Consider the following 18,427-nt stretch of genomic DNA (forward strand, 5'->3'; position numbering starts at 1 on the left):
CTTCAAAAGAATGTTATAATTTATAAAAATAATTAAATGTTTGCGTCGAATTTTATAGAAATTTATGAAAATAATTATATTATTGTGATGAATTTTGAAAAAAATAATATTGAAAAGAATTTAGTAAATCTGAAGAGTTTTGCTATTTATGTAAATAATTGGATACTTTCGACGAATTTTAATGAAATTTTTAAGAAGTAAAATGTTTAATTTGATTAAAATTGTAATAAATATAGTTAAAATTCTGCAATGAGTTTTACTATTTACGAAAACAATTGAATATATTGCGAAAAAATTTTTAAAAATAAAATTATAATTACGGTGATTAACTTCCCTTGCTTATTTTCGAAAAATTTAAAGAAAATTCTTTAAAAGAATTTAATTATTTTAAATAGTTTCAATTATTATTTATTAATTATTAAATTAAAATACTTTGAAAATTCTATTTGTTAAAAACTTTGTAATGCAATTTTTTACCAAATTTCATTATTTTCAGTTCAATTTCACAAAATTTCTTTTAATTCGATAATTTTTTTAAAATTGATTTACATACTATATTTGAATCAGTGACTTATTATTTACTATCAAATTAATTATTTTTAAGTAATTCAAATTTGAAGAACAGTATAAATAGATTCGAAAAACAAATTTAAATAATAAAACTTTTTTCATTTGGTGAAAATATTCCCGATTTGGCATAAAATTCCTGGCTTATTTCCGGATTTTTCCGGTTAGTAGACACCCTGCAAATCTGAAGTCTTGATAATTATTATTAGAACTATGTAAAATAGGTTTGTACTTACAGCTCGAAGTTTTTTGCTGCTTCAATTCTATAACGAGTTGTACGAGGCAATTTTGCATCGTCATTTTCCAAAACTAATTTGTATCTTTTCTTTTCAGTCATGTCGAATTATATTTTATTTTACAAATCGCCAAGCTAGAGTCAAGAAAGTAATATCTTTTTCAAAATAGGTGCTCTAATTTACGTAATCCAATACATTCTTCTTCTGGGCCAAGTGTCAGAACTTTAGTAGATAAAATTTGATTTATCATTTACGTTGTACAAACTTAAATTTTCAATTGTTTTGAATGGACCGTTGTTAAAAATATTTTAGAGTTGTGTGACTTCACTATTTATAACGATGCAGGTTTGATATTTATAAATTTCAAAGAGAACTCGAAAAAAGTTGAAGCATGGTGTTCAGGTGTGATTTCCAGACCGTTGCAACTCTGAAGACTGTACTGACTCAAATTATGTGTGTTGTTTGAATTAGAGTTGGGTACAGAGACAAAACTCAACAGAATAAATTTTAAATCAGAATAAAACGCACTTATTTAACAATCACATGCAATTTCCGTAAATTAAAACACGTAGTAAGTGGTTTTCTCACAAAATTACACTGATAACTGTACAATAACGAGGTCTAAACAAGATTAAAAAACTATAGCTTTCAAGATGCTTTGCCGTCTGCTGTAGCCTGAAGGTGAGTTCACAATATTTGCCAACGTTCAGCTGGTTCTACAATAACTTTTTTCTTGGTTCGTGTCAACACGAACAGAACGCACTGTGAACAAAACGATGCGCGCGCAACAATTTTAAGATGAGGGTGCGATTCCATGTGTGCAGAATACGTCGAACGAAAACGCCAACGCACATCTGCTTCGCGAATGTAAAGCATGAGTTAGAAGAGGAGACAAATATATCTCTAACCTTTTCTAACCTTTGCATTGCGTTCGCGAACGACATTCTCGAACCTATTGTGCGTTGGCCTAAAGCAGAAAATCATGAGTGCAACAGAGATAAGTAGATATTGTTGTTCTTTTCACTCTCATGATTTTCTGCTTTCGGTCGACGTATTTTGCTTACATAGAATCGCACCCTGAGATATATTTTAGTTTTGCTAATTAATGAAGAACAGTAAAGTAATTTGGAAATAATTATTTACATATTTATTAGATATAATTAATTACTTCTTTATTTAATTAGTAAAACTAAAATATACCTCATCTGAAAATTGTTGTGCGGACATAATTTGCCCACATAGCACCGACATTTTAATAAAATTTTATTAAAGCTTTATTTGCAAACTTCGGAGACTTTAGAAGTAAACTTGAGTAAAGCTTGTATAAATATTTAAATGTCCGCCTTGAGTAAATCTTTAGCGCGAAACTTAACTCAAGTTTGAAATTAAAGTTTCGTTAAAGGTTGACTCGAAACTCGACTGAAACTTCAAATTAATGTTTTATTAAAGGTTGATTCGAAACTGGACTGAAACTTGAAATTAAAGTCTCAGTAAAGGTTCAACTTAAAACTTGACTGAAACTTGAAATAAAAATTTCGCTAAAGCTTCGTCTCGAAACTTGATCGAAGCTTTAAATTAAATATTCGTGAACTGTTGGGTAAAAATATTAATAGCTAATAATGAAGTCGATTAAAATGAGAACAAAAAGAACGCATGGAAAATAAAGATATATAAATAAAATGGTAATTAAATGAAATACTTTTTATTTTATATCCCAAACATTATTTTGTATATTTTTTTACAAGTTTTTACAATGTTTTCTATATTCTGGATATAAAACATTTCATTTTAAAGAAAAAAATTGTAAAATAATGACACTTTGTGCTGAATTAAAATGTTGTACAATAAAAAAAGAATAATTATAATTGAATTTAAAACATTAAAATCATTATTTTGTACGTTTCTTTTAAAATTAAAATAGTAAAAGATGATATTCCGAAAAATGTTATTTCTTGATAAATTAAAGCTCCAAAGTAATTAAAAACATTTGCCAGAAGGATTTTTGCGCGAATTGAAAAATTAAACAATCACAATTATTTGATAATTGTGATTTGTAATTGGCGAAGGTTTATTCGGACATTTACTGTTTCGGACAAATGAAAATTTATTTTGCTAATATCTTATTAAACTTACGACTTTTTTTCTAAATTCTTTGCGTAATAAAGTAATTATAATTTAATATTATACCTAGTGTGCTAATTCTATAAAAATTTTATATAATAATTTTTGTAAAACAGCCAAACAACAAATAAATCCAGCTTTTGTTTCCCCCTCAGGTGAAAAAGTTTCCGGGAGTCACTCTCGAGAAATTCTCGGGACTCTCCCTGAAAATTCCCGGGAAACTCCCGGGAGTGAAAAAAGAAAAGAAAATTTTTTTGTATTCATTTGTTTTTTACTCCCGGGAGATTCCCGAGAATTTCTCGAGAATGACTCCTGAGAATTTCTCGGTCTAATTCCCGAGAACATTTTCACAAGAATGACACTGAAAAAGAAATTTATTTGATTCAAATAACCGATTAATTTACTATTATTTATTTTTTATTAAATATTTAATTGAATCAAATAATATTTATTGGAGGTAATTAAATGGTATTTGCTTCAAATACTGAAATTATTGTTTCGAATATTATTTAATTGACTTCAATAAATATTTTTTTATTTAAGTAAATGTTTAATTGATAATAGTCAATTATTTGGTTATTTGAATCAAATAATTTTTTTTCAGTGCATCACTTATTCACTCTCATTATCCTTATCCTCGGTCTCATCATCGTCATAATCGTCGTCATCATCATCTTCAAGAAGAATCTGGGCTTCTTCGGCTCTCCTCTGCTTTTCCTCCTTTGCCCTTTTATATATTCATTTTTTTATTACGGGTGAAAATGAAAAATTTAAATAATTAGTTGATAAAAAGTATACAAACTTCTTTCGTTTCACTTCAGAAGAACACTGCTCCACCCAATTCTGCATCCAATGAAGAATTTCGTTGTTTTCAACTTTCTTTTTATATAATTTTCGAACGGATTCTGAAATATGAAAATCATGACTTCATAATCAAAATTGTAAAAAAGTAAAACTTAAAAACTGAATTTGTTGTCCTAAAAAGACACACATATTTAATGAAAAAATTAAAGGATATTACTTACGAAATACAACTTTATGCATAGATGTTTCGAGAAATGCTGGCTTTTTACCACTTCTTCCCTTATAGCTGAAAGTCATTCCGACCTGTGGAGATAGGATTTTATTCATCGCATTTTTGACGGTCATACTAAGGGTCGTAAACTTTCCAATCGATTTTAACGCTTTTACCTGTAAAAAATAGATTTTTAAAATTATATTTAAAAACGTTATATTAGTGAAAAAGGTTAAGGACTCTCAAGATAATCACTCAAGATATAAGTTTATAAAATAAACTTTTTATGTGTCACCTAGACAAATTAATAATTAAACATGTATTATTATTATTTATTATAGTTAAGTCTCAATGGCTGGAAAATTCTAGTCATCAAACAATTTTATTTGTTATTTATTTCGAGGTAAATTATATCTAGTAAGTTTAAAACGTTTTGTAGTTTAAATTTATTGTTTGGAAATTCAAAATAGTTTCAAAGTTTAAAATATGAACATTTTTTTAAGTGTCACCCTGCTTTTTTAAAATAAAAAATTTGATGGTGATTTATAATTTAAAAAATTTTAATTTTATAATTCTTAAAGAATATTTTTGAAGAACTGACATAAAAATGTATAAAAATACTTACAACTTTAGTAAAAAAAGCATCATCCTTAAGTTTATTTTCGATGAGCTGGACGTCATCTGCTGATGTCACAGGAAATTCAGTCATTACTTCATCAAACTCATCTTCTTCTTCAAAGGGTTGCCTCAGTGTGTTGACATGGTGGTATATATGTTCCAGCAACACGCCCATAGTATTTAACTTTTTAAATATTCTTATATCTTTTTCCGTACCTAGATAATTAAAAAAGAACAAATTTATAAAATATTTCAAAAAAACAAATATAAATGTATCTAAGAATTTTCAATTGAAAAAATGATAATTATTTTACAATTATATCATTTATATAATTAACTTTAATAATAAGTACGTCTTACATTGCCATCCCTATATTAAAGAACCAGTAGAACCGGGTAGAATCAGGAGCCTACTTGCTTTAAGTTGGTTATTGTCACGTAAGTTCCAATTTCAAACCAGTAGATAAGTATTTTCAGCTGGTTTGAATTTGGAATGTCAAGTTCAAAATGAACTAGTCTCAGTTTGAACATTACAGTCAACCGGAAATTCCAAATAGGTTACATTGTACAACATGAACTTGTTTCAACTTGGATATCGATTCACAATTGGAAATCCAAGGTGGTTACAATTGAACAGATAGTTTTGAAAAAAAATATTTGTGGAAAAAATAATAAAAAATTCTTATGACCATTAATAACTTTATATTCTTAGCACGCTCCAAACATACAAACATTTTAATTAAACTGGAAGAATTAAATTAAAACTTGTACCCTATGGGAATCGAACCCCGTACCTATGACCTATCTATCTAAACGCTTAACGACCGCGGCTACCGAATCGACGTGAGAAATATTTTTCGACCTGTCTATATAAACTGCAACTTTGAAAAACGTAAGTTTATGTAAAATATTATAATTTTTGTAAGTACCTATAAAAATACAAGCAGAAATTAAAATATTTATAGAGATTTGCAAATATATGCTATTATGTAAAAAATTTTAATTAAATATTTAATACATTTTTGCTCAAATGTCATTTGACCGCTTTGTAATTTTTTGCAAAAAATAACATTAAGCGAAATAAAAAACTGAAAATTCGTAAAAATTAAAATTCCCAAAATGACTATGCCAGACCAGCTCAACTGTGTTAAAAAAATTTTATTGATTTTCTAAAATGTTAAAACTTTTATGAATACCAAAATTTTTTTTGGGGGGTTTCAAGAAGAGACTACTGAGTATACTTCCTATGAGTTTCATTGCAACAGGAGCGGTCGAACACATAAATAATTAAAATTGTTTATAAAATTGTTATTAAAAATACGGAATTTTTAAATTTACAATCATGCAAATATTTTCTATTAAAAGAGTGTAAACAATGTTGTGTAAATAGTGTAAGTTTCATTAATTTATTGTAAACGGCTTTTGAGTTATTAATTTTTTTTAAATTTTGTAATATTTTGTTAATGCAAAAAATATAACAAAAATTTAAAATTTCAAAAAACGGTTAAAAGTGTTTTATTGTTTTGTTGTGAACTACAATTTTTCATAAAATTTCAAAATTCACAAAATTACAAATAGCAACAGTAACAAATTCATAAAATTATCAATTCGAGAAATGCAAATTCGCAAAAATAAAATGAGCAAAACAACAATTAGCAGAAATAATGATACACAACAAAGCAGTTTCGCAAAAAATAACAATTAGCAAAAGTATATCTAACAATTTGTAAAACTTTCAATTGCGAAGAATGCAAGTTTGCAAAAATAACAAATTTGCAAAATAACAGTAAACTAAAATAAATATTTGTAAAAATGTAAATTTGCAATAATAATTCTTTGCAAAAATAACAATTGGCGAAAATGACAATTTAATGAATTCCAATTCGCGATTAATCAAACTCTTTAAATTTGAACTTGAAATTCCAAATAGAATGCATCCCCGATTCAAATTAAGCCAAGATGACATTAATCCTTCACTGTGCTATATAAATTTGGAGTTGGAAATTCCAAACTCAAGCTTGTTGATTTTTAATTTGACAGGACAAGTGAAATGTAGTATTCGAGAATCCAAATTGAACCAAGTAGATACTTGAACTTAATTTTTATATTTGGAAATGCAAGCTGATACTTGTAGTACGTGCGAACTTGGAAATACAAGTAGAAATGATAAGATTGGAAATCCATGTTAAAACAAGTCGAAACAAAAATTGAAGAGGACAATCCAAGATAGAACCATTTCAATTTTATCTTGGATATCCGTTTCAGTTACATAAATAGGATTTTCAAGTTAAAACCAGTAGAATTGCTACACGGAAAAGTTTTTCAATTTGGAAAGCAAGTTGACACCAATAGATCCATGTTCAATTTCTACTGGTCTCAACTGGTTCTTTAATATAGGGATCGATCGATTTCTTCGGGCGTGTCATGAAACTTTGTTTTCCGACACCCTTAATTTCTTTTCTGCCTGTACCTGTAGTAATATATGTTTTATAATTAAAATTTATAACTGTTGCATCTATATTTTCACAATAATAATTACCAAACAGTGAAATACCAGACTTCCCTTAAAAACAAAGAACAATTTGAAAATTTTATGAATTATTTTTAATAATGTGTTATATAATAAATTTAATAATGATTTAATTTAAATAATTTTACAATTAGGTACATTTAAAAACTAAAATAAAATATGATCTTCAATATGTGAAAATACTTTGTTCGTAAAACAAACAAAAAAATAGCTGAAGGATGCGTTAATAGAAAGTTTAAGTATCAACAGAAGCGTACCATTACGAAAGTTTCCATCTTCTACCTCTTCTGAAGATTTTGTAGTTGAGGGTTGTGTTTTTAGTTGAGGCGGTGTTTGAGGTCCAGATTGAATTGATGGTCCAACTGATGATCCATCTGATCGTCGCTCTGATGATGGAGGTAATAGTCGAACTGATGGTTCATATACTTTTTAATGTTTTGATTCTACCGATGGTTGATGATTTGGTTTGGGCCTTGGTCGAGATATTGGTTCAAGTGTCAGTGGAGATGAAAGTCTGTCTTCTGGTGGAGTTGATATTGCAGCTTGTTTATGTAGTTCATGATTTTCTTTGGGTATTTGTTTGGATGTTGTAACTACTTTAGACAATTCTCGATCTGTTTCGTCATCTAATTGATCTATTTCTTCAATTTCATCATCGACGTTCTGTTTTTCCTCATCCTCATTAAAATTATTTAAGTTATTAAAGCCTATTTCGTCTTGAAGAGTTCCTGCTTCAATTAACTGTGTGTCAGAAAATTCCTCTCCATCATTTCTTCGTTTATTTATGACTTCCAATTTTTGCACATGAGACTGGATACAGTTATCTACAGAATTTTTAAAAATGATAATTTCATAGATAAGTAAAAAAAGGAGTTAAAATAGAATTATGATTGTATACTAAAAACTTGGAGGATAATTATTTTTACCATTTTTTTCTAGTTTTCTCTTCTTGCTTCTTTTGTCAGCAACTATCTGAGGTATAAAATTGGTTTTCATGCTGGTGCCATCTAGACTGTTCGAATTCGTATCAAAATTATTTTCGTGTATTTTAGAGTGTCTATTACTTCTGCTTAACTTACTCTTTTCTTCATTTCTATCATTATCTGTTTCAACTTCTGTTAAGTCGTAAGAATAATTTAACTTTATAACAACATCTTCATAATTATCTATAAAAATAATTTAAAATTAAAAATTATTGTCAATACATTTATAATTAAATATCTTAAAAGAATAAAATTATTTTCAAAAATTTTAATGAAATTCTTTTTAACAATTCAATTTTTTTAAAAATAATTTTAGTAAAACCCTTTGTAGAAATTTAATAATTTCAATAATTTAACAAAATTCAATTATTTTTAATATCTACTATATCAATCAAATTTTACAAAAGAATTCAATTAGAAATATATTATTAAAATTTGTCTCAAGAATTCCATTACTTTCAAAAGTAATAAAATTCTTCTTCAAAATTCTAATATTTTCAAAATTTTTAATAATATTCTTGGCAAAATTTCAATTATTTTCAAAAACTTTTCTCAATTTAATCAAATTTTTACAGAGATTTAATTATTTTTTAATTAATACAATGTTAATCTAATTTCAGTCAGTTAAAACATCATTAATCATTCATCTGTAATTAAACTTTTGTTTACTTACTTGCATATTTTATAAGTTTTGTAACATGATACGGTAATCCTTCTTTGTTGCACCATGTTTCATCTCGTGTACAATTTTCTGTGAGCAACAATTTTGTTAGTTTGTTTTGGTCTTTTACGGGCGGGAAAAAACTTGCAACTATTTCTCCTTGAGTATTGAAAACTGCCCACTCTGTTCTTATTATTAAAGCACTATCAATAAAATCCACAATTGCGAATTCTGGTACTACACTATTATCAATTTCAGCCATTATATTCTGTTAAAAAAATATATGTATATGAAATATTCAGTATAGTTATAAAATTATTCAAATCCTTTTTGTAAAATTTTGGTTTTTTCTTATAAGCTTTTCTATGTTATTCTATTCTAATATTGAGCAATTTCATCATTTTTTAAACAACGCACAACTTTTTATTGATAAAAGATATAAGGGTAAAATTTTTCGAGAATTATTCGTTATTATACACAACTTATTTTCTTAAACAAAATTTCTGTAAAATTTTGTTTTTATTAAGCAATAAGTTTTACAAAGATCCCATTTTTGAACCTACAGAACATTTAGAAAAATATCACCAATATACCACCACCACCACAAAATATATGAATCAAAACAAAATTAGTATTCATTATAATAATAAAAATTAAATGTTTTTGTTTAACAACATCAAAGTTTCACAATATTTTTTTTTCCAAAAGTTTTTAGTGAAAAGTTTATCTGTTTTACAAATAAATTTGAAGAAATTGATATCTTTTATCAATAAAAATTTATAAGTTAAAAAAAGTTTAACGTTTTATATCTTACACATTAACTAAAATATTTTTTAACTACATTTTATAATTTGGTTAATTATATTCTAGAGAACAAGTTTATTAAAGTTTTATTAAAATTTCTATGACGAACTTCTATGACGATTTGGCGAAATTTAGGTTATAAATTTTGTTTCAGTTGTATTGATGAAATAAAATTGCAATGTCTGGACATATTTTATGAAAAATCAATACATTGGAAAATAAATGAATAAAGATCTTACCTTAATAAGTACTTAATGCATTTATAAGTACTAATTTTTTGAAACCCAGTTGGAGGACACACTACACTCTACACTGTACGCCACGTTTTCTTTAGTCTGCTACTCTTACACAAAATATCGCCGAAACTTGAAAAACACTGGTTTCCCGCAAAAAGAGACCATCAGTTGACATGCGCAGCGACTGTGGAGAACCTTTATTGGCTCGAATTGGACAATATTGTTGGGTCTCACCAATAAAAAGGATTGCGTGTTGACAATCAATATTTAACATGAGTTACGTTTGCGTAACTTGATAGTTTAAATTCACTGTGATGGTAATGCGCTCACATGTGTGCGACAGCATGTTCTTTTGCATCTTTTGTTACAAAATTTGTTTAAGTATTTCATATTATACAAATAAATAAAAAATGGCTATTTGACCTGTAGGGGCACAAGGCCAACAACCAAAACCAACCAACCAACCAACCAATAATTTAGTTGAGTTATATGTACTTATATCTACAAGTAATAGCTACTCCTGTCAGGTAAGGTTTATTGAATTTAATAAAACATGCATGAATAATAGTTTAGCATTCTACTCATTAACCTATAAATTTTAACCTTAAATAAAATTTTGGTATTCCAAAAAAATATTATCGACGGTTTAGACTGCAAATTCCATCCCTGTCAAATTGCACTGCTAATTCCGCATGATATATTGTATTGAAATGTGTCTATATTTTGAGTTATTTTATTTATTACAATTTAAAAACTTTTTACTATATAAAGAAACATGACATTTTTGAGTGAATAAATTAATAAATTTGGATATTCTGCTCTAGTAAATCTTCGCACAACAGACTAATTGATTTTAGCATTATGGAAAGAATTTTATACCAATGATTTAAATTTATTTAATAGTCTGTGATGTTCATATATATAAGTATTTAGCTTTAAAAATTTTAAATATTCATCGTAACTAAAAGTAAAACCCAATAAATAAATTTTCTTTTGTTAAAAAAATTGTATCTTGAAATTTACTTAATCTCCAATAATAATAAATTAAAATAAGTCCACTTATCTTCTTTTCAAAAAATTTATTGTTGCAGTGAGATCTTTGGATGAATCTTTTTATGTCTACTTGATTTCTACGAATACATTTGCGAACGAAGCTTATATACATTTCCATGTACAGTAAGAATTTCAATTTTACAGTTTAAATACATGCAAATCATTATGTTAAATAGAAATCAGAAAATTGTGTATATTATGTAATTAAATAAAAAAAACTTGTTATTTATATTGCAATACATTTTTAGATAAAAAGTGATTTCAACATGTCAGAAACAGCAGCTCCATCAACTGACACATCTGCTGCTACATCAACTAGTAAATTAATTTCCTCAACATTAACAGTAGCAACTGAAGACACTGAAAATTCTCAAAAAAAGAAACAAGGCAGAGGTAATGCTTATAAATTTAGAATCATTTTATTTTCACTAATGTATAAAATTTACTTTAACTTTTTGATAAATCTCTTTAACACAAATTTAAACCAAAAATATTCAAAAATCAAGAAAAATTCTAATTCATTTTAAACTATTCAGAAAAGTATATTACATCGTGCACGATGTAATATTTAGCATGCTCAAGGTTTCATCCAAGTTTTAATTTAATAAATTTTTTTGTAGAAGTTATTAAACTGAAACACCTTCTTTATTTTCATCTTAAAATTTTCTTATAATTTAATGGAGTTAATATTCTTAACTACGAAATAACTTCAAACAAACATTTATTTTGATTATATAAACAGAAAATATTTTCTGGTCTAAATTATATGCAATCATTGTATAAGTAGAATAAATATCAGGGGCAGGTGAAGTTGAATAAAAATTCACCTTCCCATGATTACTTATTCTACTTATACAATTAACCATAGAAAGGATTTAACACAAACCACTTGTTTGAAACCATCTGTTATGTACTATAAAATAAAATTTTTAAAAATTGATGAAAAACATTATTACTTGAGAAATATTGACTAATAATCTGTTTTCGTACAGTAAGGTAGAAGCACCAGTGAAAGAACATATTGACCATTTTCCATAATTATTTAAAAATTATGGTTTCTATTCTGGTAATTAATGTTTTTATTAACCTAATTATTTCCAAATCTTATATGTGATATGTCATATCATATGCAGACTTAAAATGCAAAGTACTTTCGAAAATAATTTTTAAACTTTAGTAGGTAACGACAGAGGGTCGGGCAAATGCGAATTCGGTGACTTGCGTAGTCGGCGCGTTAAAACGTTTGGCAAATAATAGTTCGGAGAGTTGAATGTTTTGACAAATGCCAGTTCGGTGATTTTAAAGTTCGGACAAATGCAAATTCAGGGATTTATAAGCTCTGACTTTTGCAAATTTGGTGAGTTAAATATTCTGCTAACTGCGAGTTAGAAAGTTTAATATAACAAATTATAAATTTATTTACATTATTATTTACTGAAATTTAACAAAAAATAATTTCCCATATACCGAATTGTAATTTCAGTAAATAATAATGTAAATAAATTTATAATTTGTTATATTAAACTTTAGTGTAAAATTTATTTTGGATTAATAAAATACTTGTGTATATTAATTCAGTACTATCCAATTTATGGTATATAAGAATTCTGAAACATTATTTTTCGATTATTTAACAGATGAATTAATTATTAAATATGTAACATTACATTTTATGTATATTATCATTAGATTAAAATATGATAAGATAAATTAAATATTAAGTTAAATTAAATAATGTCAAAATTAAAAATCTCATAAATCATAAATCAAATATTTTAAGGTTATGCTATTTTTAATTTACATTAAACAAGAAATTTGTTAAACTACAATTTTAAAGTAAAAGCATTGGTTTCAGATATCATTAATACATTTTAAAAATAGGTTAGTTTTCATTTCATCAATATTGAAATTACTCTAAAAAATAATTCTAAAAAACTGATTTTATTTCAAAGTGTACTTTAGTTGAATTAATTTTGTAAAACTTTCAAATTCTATCAAAAAAAAATATTTCAAAAGAAAATTTTTTTATACTAAAGTTATGGCAAAAAGACATTCTGATAGGTACTGCTTGAATAAAAAACTATTTGATATAATTAGATATATAGAAAATATAAAATAAAACAAATAAAAATTACACTATACAACGATTCAGTTTATTATACATTTAATTACATTTATTAATAATAAAAATTAGTTTATATTAATTTACATAATGTATACTTAAACATTACATTAAAATTTAATTTTTAATATTATAATTTTGTTATAAATTAATTAAAAAATATTAAATTTATTAAAAACACAGATTCATAAACATTGTTTTTAGGTTATACAAACTTTCGATTCCTAAAAAAATATGCAATATTAATTTCGTAAAAATTCACATTGTATTAAAAAATAATTTGTCAAAATGAAAAAAGGTTCAATCAATATTCAAACAAGTTTTAAATACAATTTGAAACAAATTGGACATTTATAAATTATCTCAATGATTAATTGTTGCAAACAGATATTATTCCAACTTTTATATATGATCTAAAAAGATTCATACCGAATGTCATTTCTGCATTTAAAAATTAAGTTCATTTCTATTTCATTAATATAATTATTACTGTAAAAATGTATTCTCTAAAATTAAGTCATAACTAATTCAGTAGATAAAATATTGCTTTTTAGGTTTGGAGAGAATTCGATTTATTGTGAATTACAAATCATTAGATTTTGTCAAAAATAATATTACGTTACAAGGAAAACAGTGTCAACTATAATTAAGTTAATTCAAATTTCTTTAAAATTAAATTTGAAATCTTTAATTAATTCAGCATTTAAAAATTACTTTCATTATTACCTAACAAAAATTGAAATTATGTCAATAAATATTACTCAATTAAGAAAATTCGCAATAATAAACATTTAAAATTCGAAATTAATATTTATTATTGATTCGTTTACAAAATTATTATTTTAAATATTTATTCTAAAGAAACTAATTTATTTAAAACTACGCTTATATTTAATCTACTTTATAAAACTAGAAATTTATAAGATTAAAAAATTTTGTTACATAAATAATTAAACTGACACTAATCACAGTAATTTAAAAGTATTGATTATTATAATTCTTTATAAATATGATTTGTTTACATTCACATTAGGTTAAATGTCATTACAGAAGCAACGAATTTCGTTCAATTTACAATTCGTTTCAAATGAAATTAGTGAAACTTGCAATTCTTTAGTTGTGAATTAGACTTAATAGTCGTTATGCTCTTTTCTATCTGGGAAGAAGACCTGCATCCCGCATTTGTAGCACTAACTGCTTTATTGTTAATTTTCAGGTCATATACAGAACATATAAATTTACCGTTGGATGCGCGCACTTTAATGAAGACTGAAAAAATTACAGAAATCTTTGAAATAAACGGTGGCGAATATTTGCACCTCGGACTAACAAGAGCAGTAAAATCTATATTAAGAGAAAACAAAAGAAAAGGAATAACGAGGAAACATATTAAATTAGCTGTAAATGTCGATGGCCTACCTATTTATACCTCGTGCAAAGAAAGCTTGTGGCTTATCTTAGTTGCAGAATTGGATTCAAAGGAAGTGTATCCTGTTGGTATATTTTATGGCAGAGATAAACCCCATGATGCAAACGAATTTTTAAAACAATTTGCAGACGAAGCGACAAAACTAATCAATGATGGACTAAAAGATGAAGACGTTACTGTATCGATTGAAGTATTAATATGCGACACGCCAGCAAAAGCTTTCGTCTTATATTTGAAGGGACACACCGGATATGATAGTTGCACAAAGTGCAATATAGGTGGAACCTATGTTATAACAAGGAAAAAATAAAAAAAACAAAAACAAACCGGACAGGTATGCTTTTTAGGAACTGGCCCTTTTACATCGAAAACTGACAAAGACGTTCCAAAATCAGATGATCAGCCCATTCTAGTAGATATTCCAGGATTTGGTTTTATATCTTCCGTACCACTAGACTACATGCACCTAATTCTTTTAGGTGTAATGAAACGATTAATATAAATTTGGCTACTCGGGCCCCTAAAAGTAAGGTTATCATCAAAAGAAGTAAATAAAATATCGAAAATGTTATTAAAATTACGTTGCAGCTGTCCATCAGATTTTGCAAGGCGACCACGAATACTTTCTGACTTTAACTATTGGAAGGCAACTGAATTTCGAACTTTTTTACTTTACACAGGACCTATTGTTTTGAAAAAAATTGTAAAGCCTGCAGTATATTCGCATTTTTTACTGTTACATTGTGCAGTTACAATTTTAGTTAATGAAAGACATTTGCATCTTCCATCTAATATTGATTATGCTGATGAGCTTCTGAACAGATTTGTCAAAGAGTTTCCAAATGTTTATGAAGAAAAATATGTGTCACAAAATGTGCACAATCTATTACATATTTGTTCCGATGTTAAACGTTTTGGCTGTTTGGATAAATTCAGTGCTTTTCGCTTTGAAAACAATATGCTGTCAATAAAAAAAATGATTCGAAAAGGAGACAAACCACTGCAGCAAATATCACGTAGATACGCTGAAATGGAGAAAGCCAAAATAGAAAATGTAGAAATGTCTAAAACTTGGTCTTTTTATTCGAATATTATTTTAAAAGAAGAACATTACAATGGACCTTTAGTAAACAAAATTCCTTCGAGCGTTAACTAATTTAAAATATTCAAAAGTGAAACATTAACGATTAACTGCAATTACCCCAAAGATGCATGCGTTTTATTAAATGATGGAAATTTCACAGTGATAAACAACATCGTGAAGCAAAGTACCGGAAAAATTAGCTTCATTGGAAGAGTTTTTTCACCTACTGATAAATTGTATGGGAATCCTGACTCCAGTCTTTTTAATATACATTATGCTCAAAGTATGAGTTCAAATAACCAATTATTTGATCTCGAAAATATAATAGCCAAAGCGTGGAAAGTACCTTGTAGAAGAGGAATTATAGTAATTCCATTGGCTCATCATCATCATCATCAATAAAGAACAGAAGAAAACCAAGATTTTGTGATGTATTTTTTCCATAATAGTAAGTATTAATGTTATTATCTATTACTTATATTTGTTTAAAAATTGTATTTTGACAAAAACTTTGCTTAAAAAAATTTTTTCTTTGCCTGACTCAAACTGTCTTTAAGTACTGTTAGAGAATTGATTTCATTTTACTAAACCATTTATTAAAGATCTTTAACCTTATTTAATGATGAGTGTTGAAAAATTAATATTTTTCCAACTCAAAAATTAATAATGCCAATACTAAAAAGAATTCGAAAATGTTTATTGTTATATTTTTTAAATTTAATTAAAAGATTTGCGTTAATCTTTTTCTAAGTAAATTTATTTTTAATAATTATACAAGTTACATTTTAAAAACTTAAATGACTTTAAAAAAGAAATTATGGTTGTAATAACAAATAGAAGTAAATTTAAAAGAAATTTTTTTGTTTCAGATTTCTCATTGTCAATATCGAAAGTTTACCGAAAGTATACCATAAATGGAAATAAAAACCACCTTAAGAAGAAAAAAGCCATAAATTGAAGACAATAGAATCTTTTACAAATATTTTTATAGAATTAGCACACTAGGTATAATATTAAATTATAATTACTTTATTACGCAAAGAATGTAGGAAAAAAGTCGTAAATTTAATAAGATATTAGCAAAATAAAATTAAGTATACCATTTGGCTGAAATTTCACTTCTCCGAATTTCGATTTACAAGAAGTAATATTTCATAGAACCTTTAAAATGTCGAATTTTCATTTGTCCGCAACAGTAAATGTCCGAATAAACATTCGCTAATTACAAATCACAATTATCAAATAATTGTGATTGTTTAATTTTTTAATTCGCGCAAAAATCCTTCTGGCAAATGTTTTTAATTACGTTGGAGCTTTAATTTATCAAGAAATAACATTTTTCGGAATATCATCTTTACTGTAAGTTTTCGATACTACTAAATTTTTGAGTTTTACGAGGTTAACTTTATAAGACACAATGTTAATTTAATTCCAATTAATTCTGAATCTAGACGATTTAAAGGGTTTAATAAAAATTGTTTAAGGGGATCCCACATACCGATAATGCAGATCAAAAATGGTTAAAAATCTGCAACGACCGTTTCTTGAAAAATATAAGGAATTATGACCTATAAATTTGTGAAAGTCATTTTTTATTATAAATACATAGGATGAGTATTTTATTTGTTGTAATTATTAAAAAAAAATATATTGTTAGAAAATTAAATATGGTCAGTTTCCAAGAGCCCAAACTGCAACGACCTTTTCTTGAAAACAACAAAACAAAATAATTTTTCCATTTAGCAAACTTAATTTTAATAAAAAATACACATAATAAGATTCATTACATATGAAAACAACAATAAAAAACTTTAATTTATGTAAACTGTTTTGTATAGCAATTTACAACAAGAAGAACACATGTGACAGCTTTTAGTAGTTCATAGAACCAAGAGATGGCGCCAAAGGTTCCAAAACTGACAAATTTTGATTATTTTTAGCTTTAAATTAACAACAATAAAATATAATGTTTTCTTTTTGAGTAAAAATTCATTAGTGATGAAAGACACACAATGAGAGAGATTTATTTTGTTCAAATTGTTAAAGAAAAGTTAATGCTAGTAAATTAAATATCAAGTGCTACCGAACAGCTGTCACATATACACTTTACAAAAAATAAAGTTTTTATTTATTCCTGAATGGCAAGTGAGTCTCATCCTCCGTATTTACCTACAAAATTAAATTTCCTAAATAGAAAAATTATTTTGTTTCGTTGTTTTCGAGAAATGGTCGTTGCAGTTTGAGCTAGTAGTCAAAGATGTGTTACAGGGAAACTGCCCATATTTAACTTTCTAACAATAACTTTTTTCAAATAATTACAACAAATAAAATACTCATCCTGTGTATTCATGATAAAAAATGAGTTTTCCAAATTTATAGGTAATAATATCTTATATTTTCCAAGAAACGGTCGTTGCAGATTTTTAATCATTTTAGATCTGCAATCTCGATAAGTGGGATCCCCTTAAACATGAGACGCTAATATTAATATACTGTCGCTACTTTTTTAATTTTAAAAGAAACGTACAAAATAATGATTTTAATGTTTTAAATTCAATTATAATTATTCTTTTTTTACTGTACAACATTTTAATTCAGCACAAAGTGTCATTATTTTACAATTTTTTTCTTTAAAATGAAATGTTTTATATCCAGAATATAGAAAACATTGTAAAAACTTGTAAAAAAATATACAAAATAATGTTTGGGATATAAAATAAAAAGTATTTCATTTAATTACCATTTTATTTATATATCTTTATTTTCCATGCGTTCTTTTTGTTCTCATTTTAATCGACTTCATTATTAGCTATTAATATTTTTACCCAACAGTTCACGAATATTTAATTTAAAGCTTCGATCAAGTTTCGAGACGAAACTTTAGCGAAATTTTTATTTCAAGTTTCAGTCAAGTTTTAAGTTGAACCTTTACTGAGACTTTAATTTCAAGTTTCAGTCCAGTTTCGAA

The 18,427-nt window shown here is 26.2% G+C and overlaps 1 protein-coding gene across 1 annotated transcript; it reads right to left on the reverse strand.

Annotated features, from left to right (window-relative positions):
- Positions 1-3,536: 3,536 nt before the first annotated feature.
- Positions 3,537-7,888, reverse strand: LOC122512002. The gene is made up of 5 exons (XM_043627606.1): positions 7,345-7,888; positions 4,565-4,773; positions 3,950-4,115; positions 3,727-3,829; positions 3,537-3,651 (listed from the first exon to the last, which is right to left on the reverse strand). Exons 2-5 carry the CDS (start codon positions 4,730-4,732, stop codon positions 3,537-3,539), a joined length of 552 nt encoding a protein of 183 aa, XP_043483541.1. The 5' UTR covers positions 4,733-4,773; positions 7,345-7,888.
- Positions 7,889-18,427: the final 10,539 nt, after the last annotated feature.

This window comes from Leptopilina heterotoma, unplaced genomic scaffold (assembly GCF_015476425.1).
Source record: "Leptopilina heterotoma isolate Lh14 unplaced genomic scaffold, ASM1547642v1 Lhet_92, whole genome shotgun sequence".
Taxonomy (NCBI): domain Eukaryota; kingdom Metazoa; phylum Arthropoda; class Insecta; order Hymenoptera; family Figitidae; genus Leptopilina; species Leptopilina heterotoma.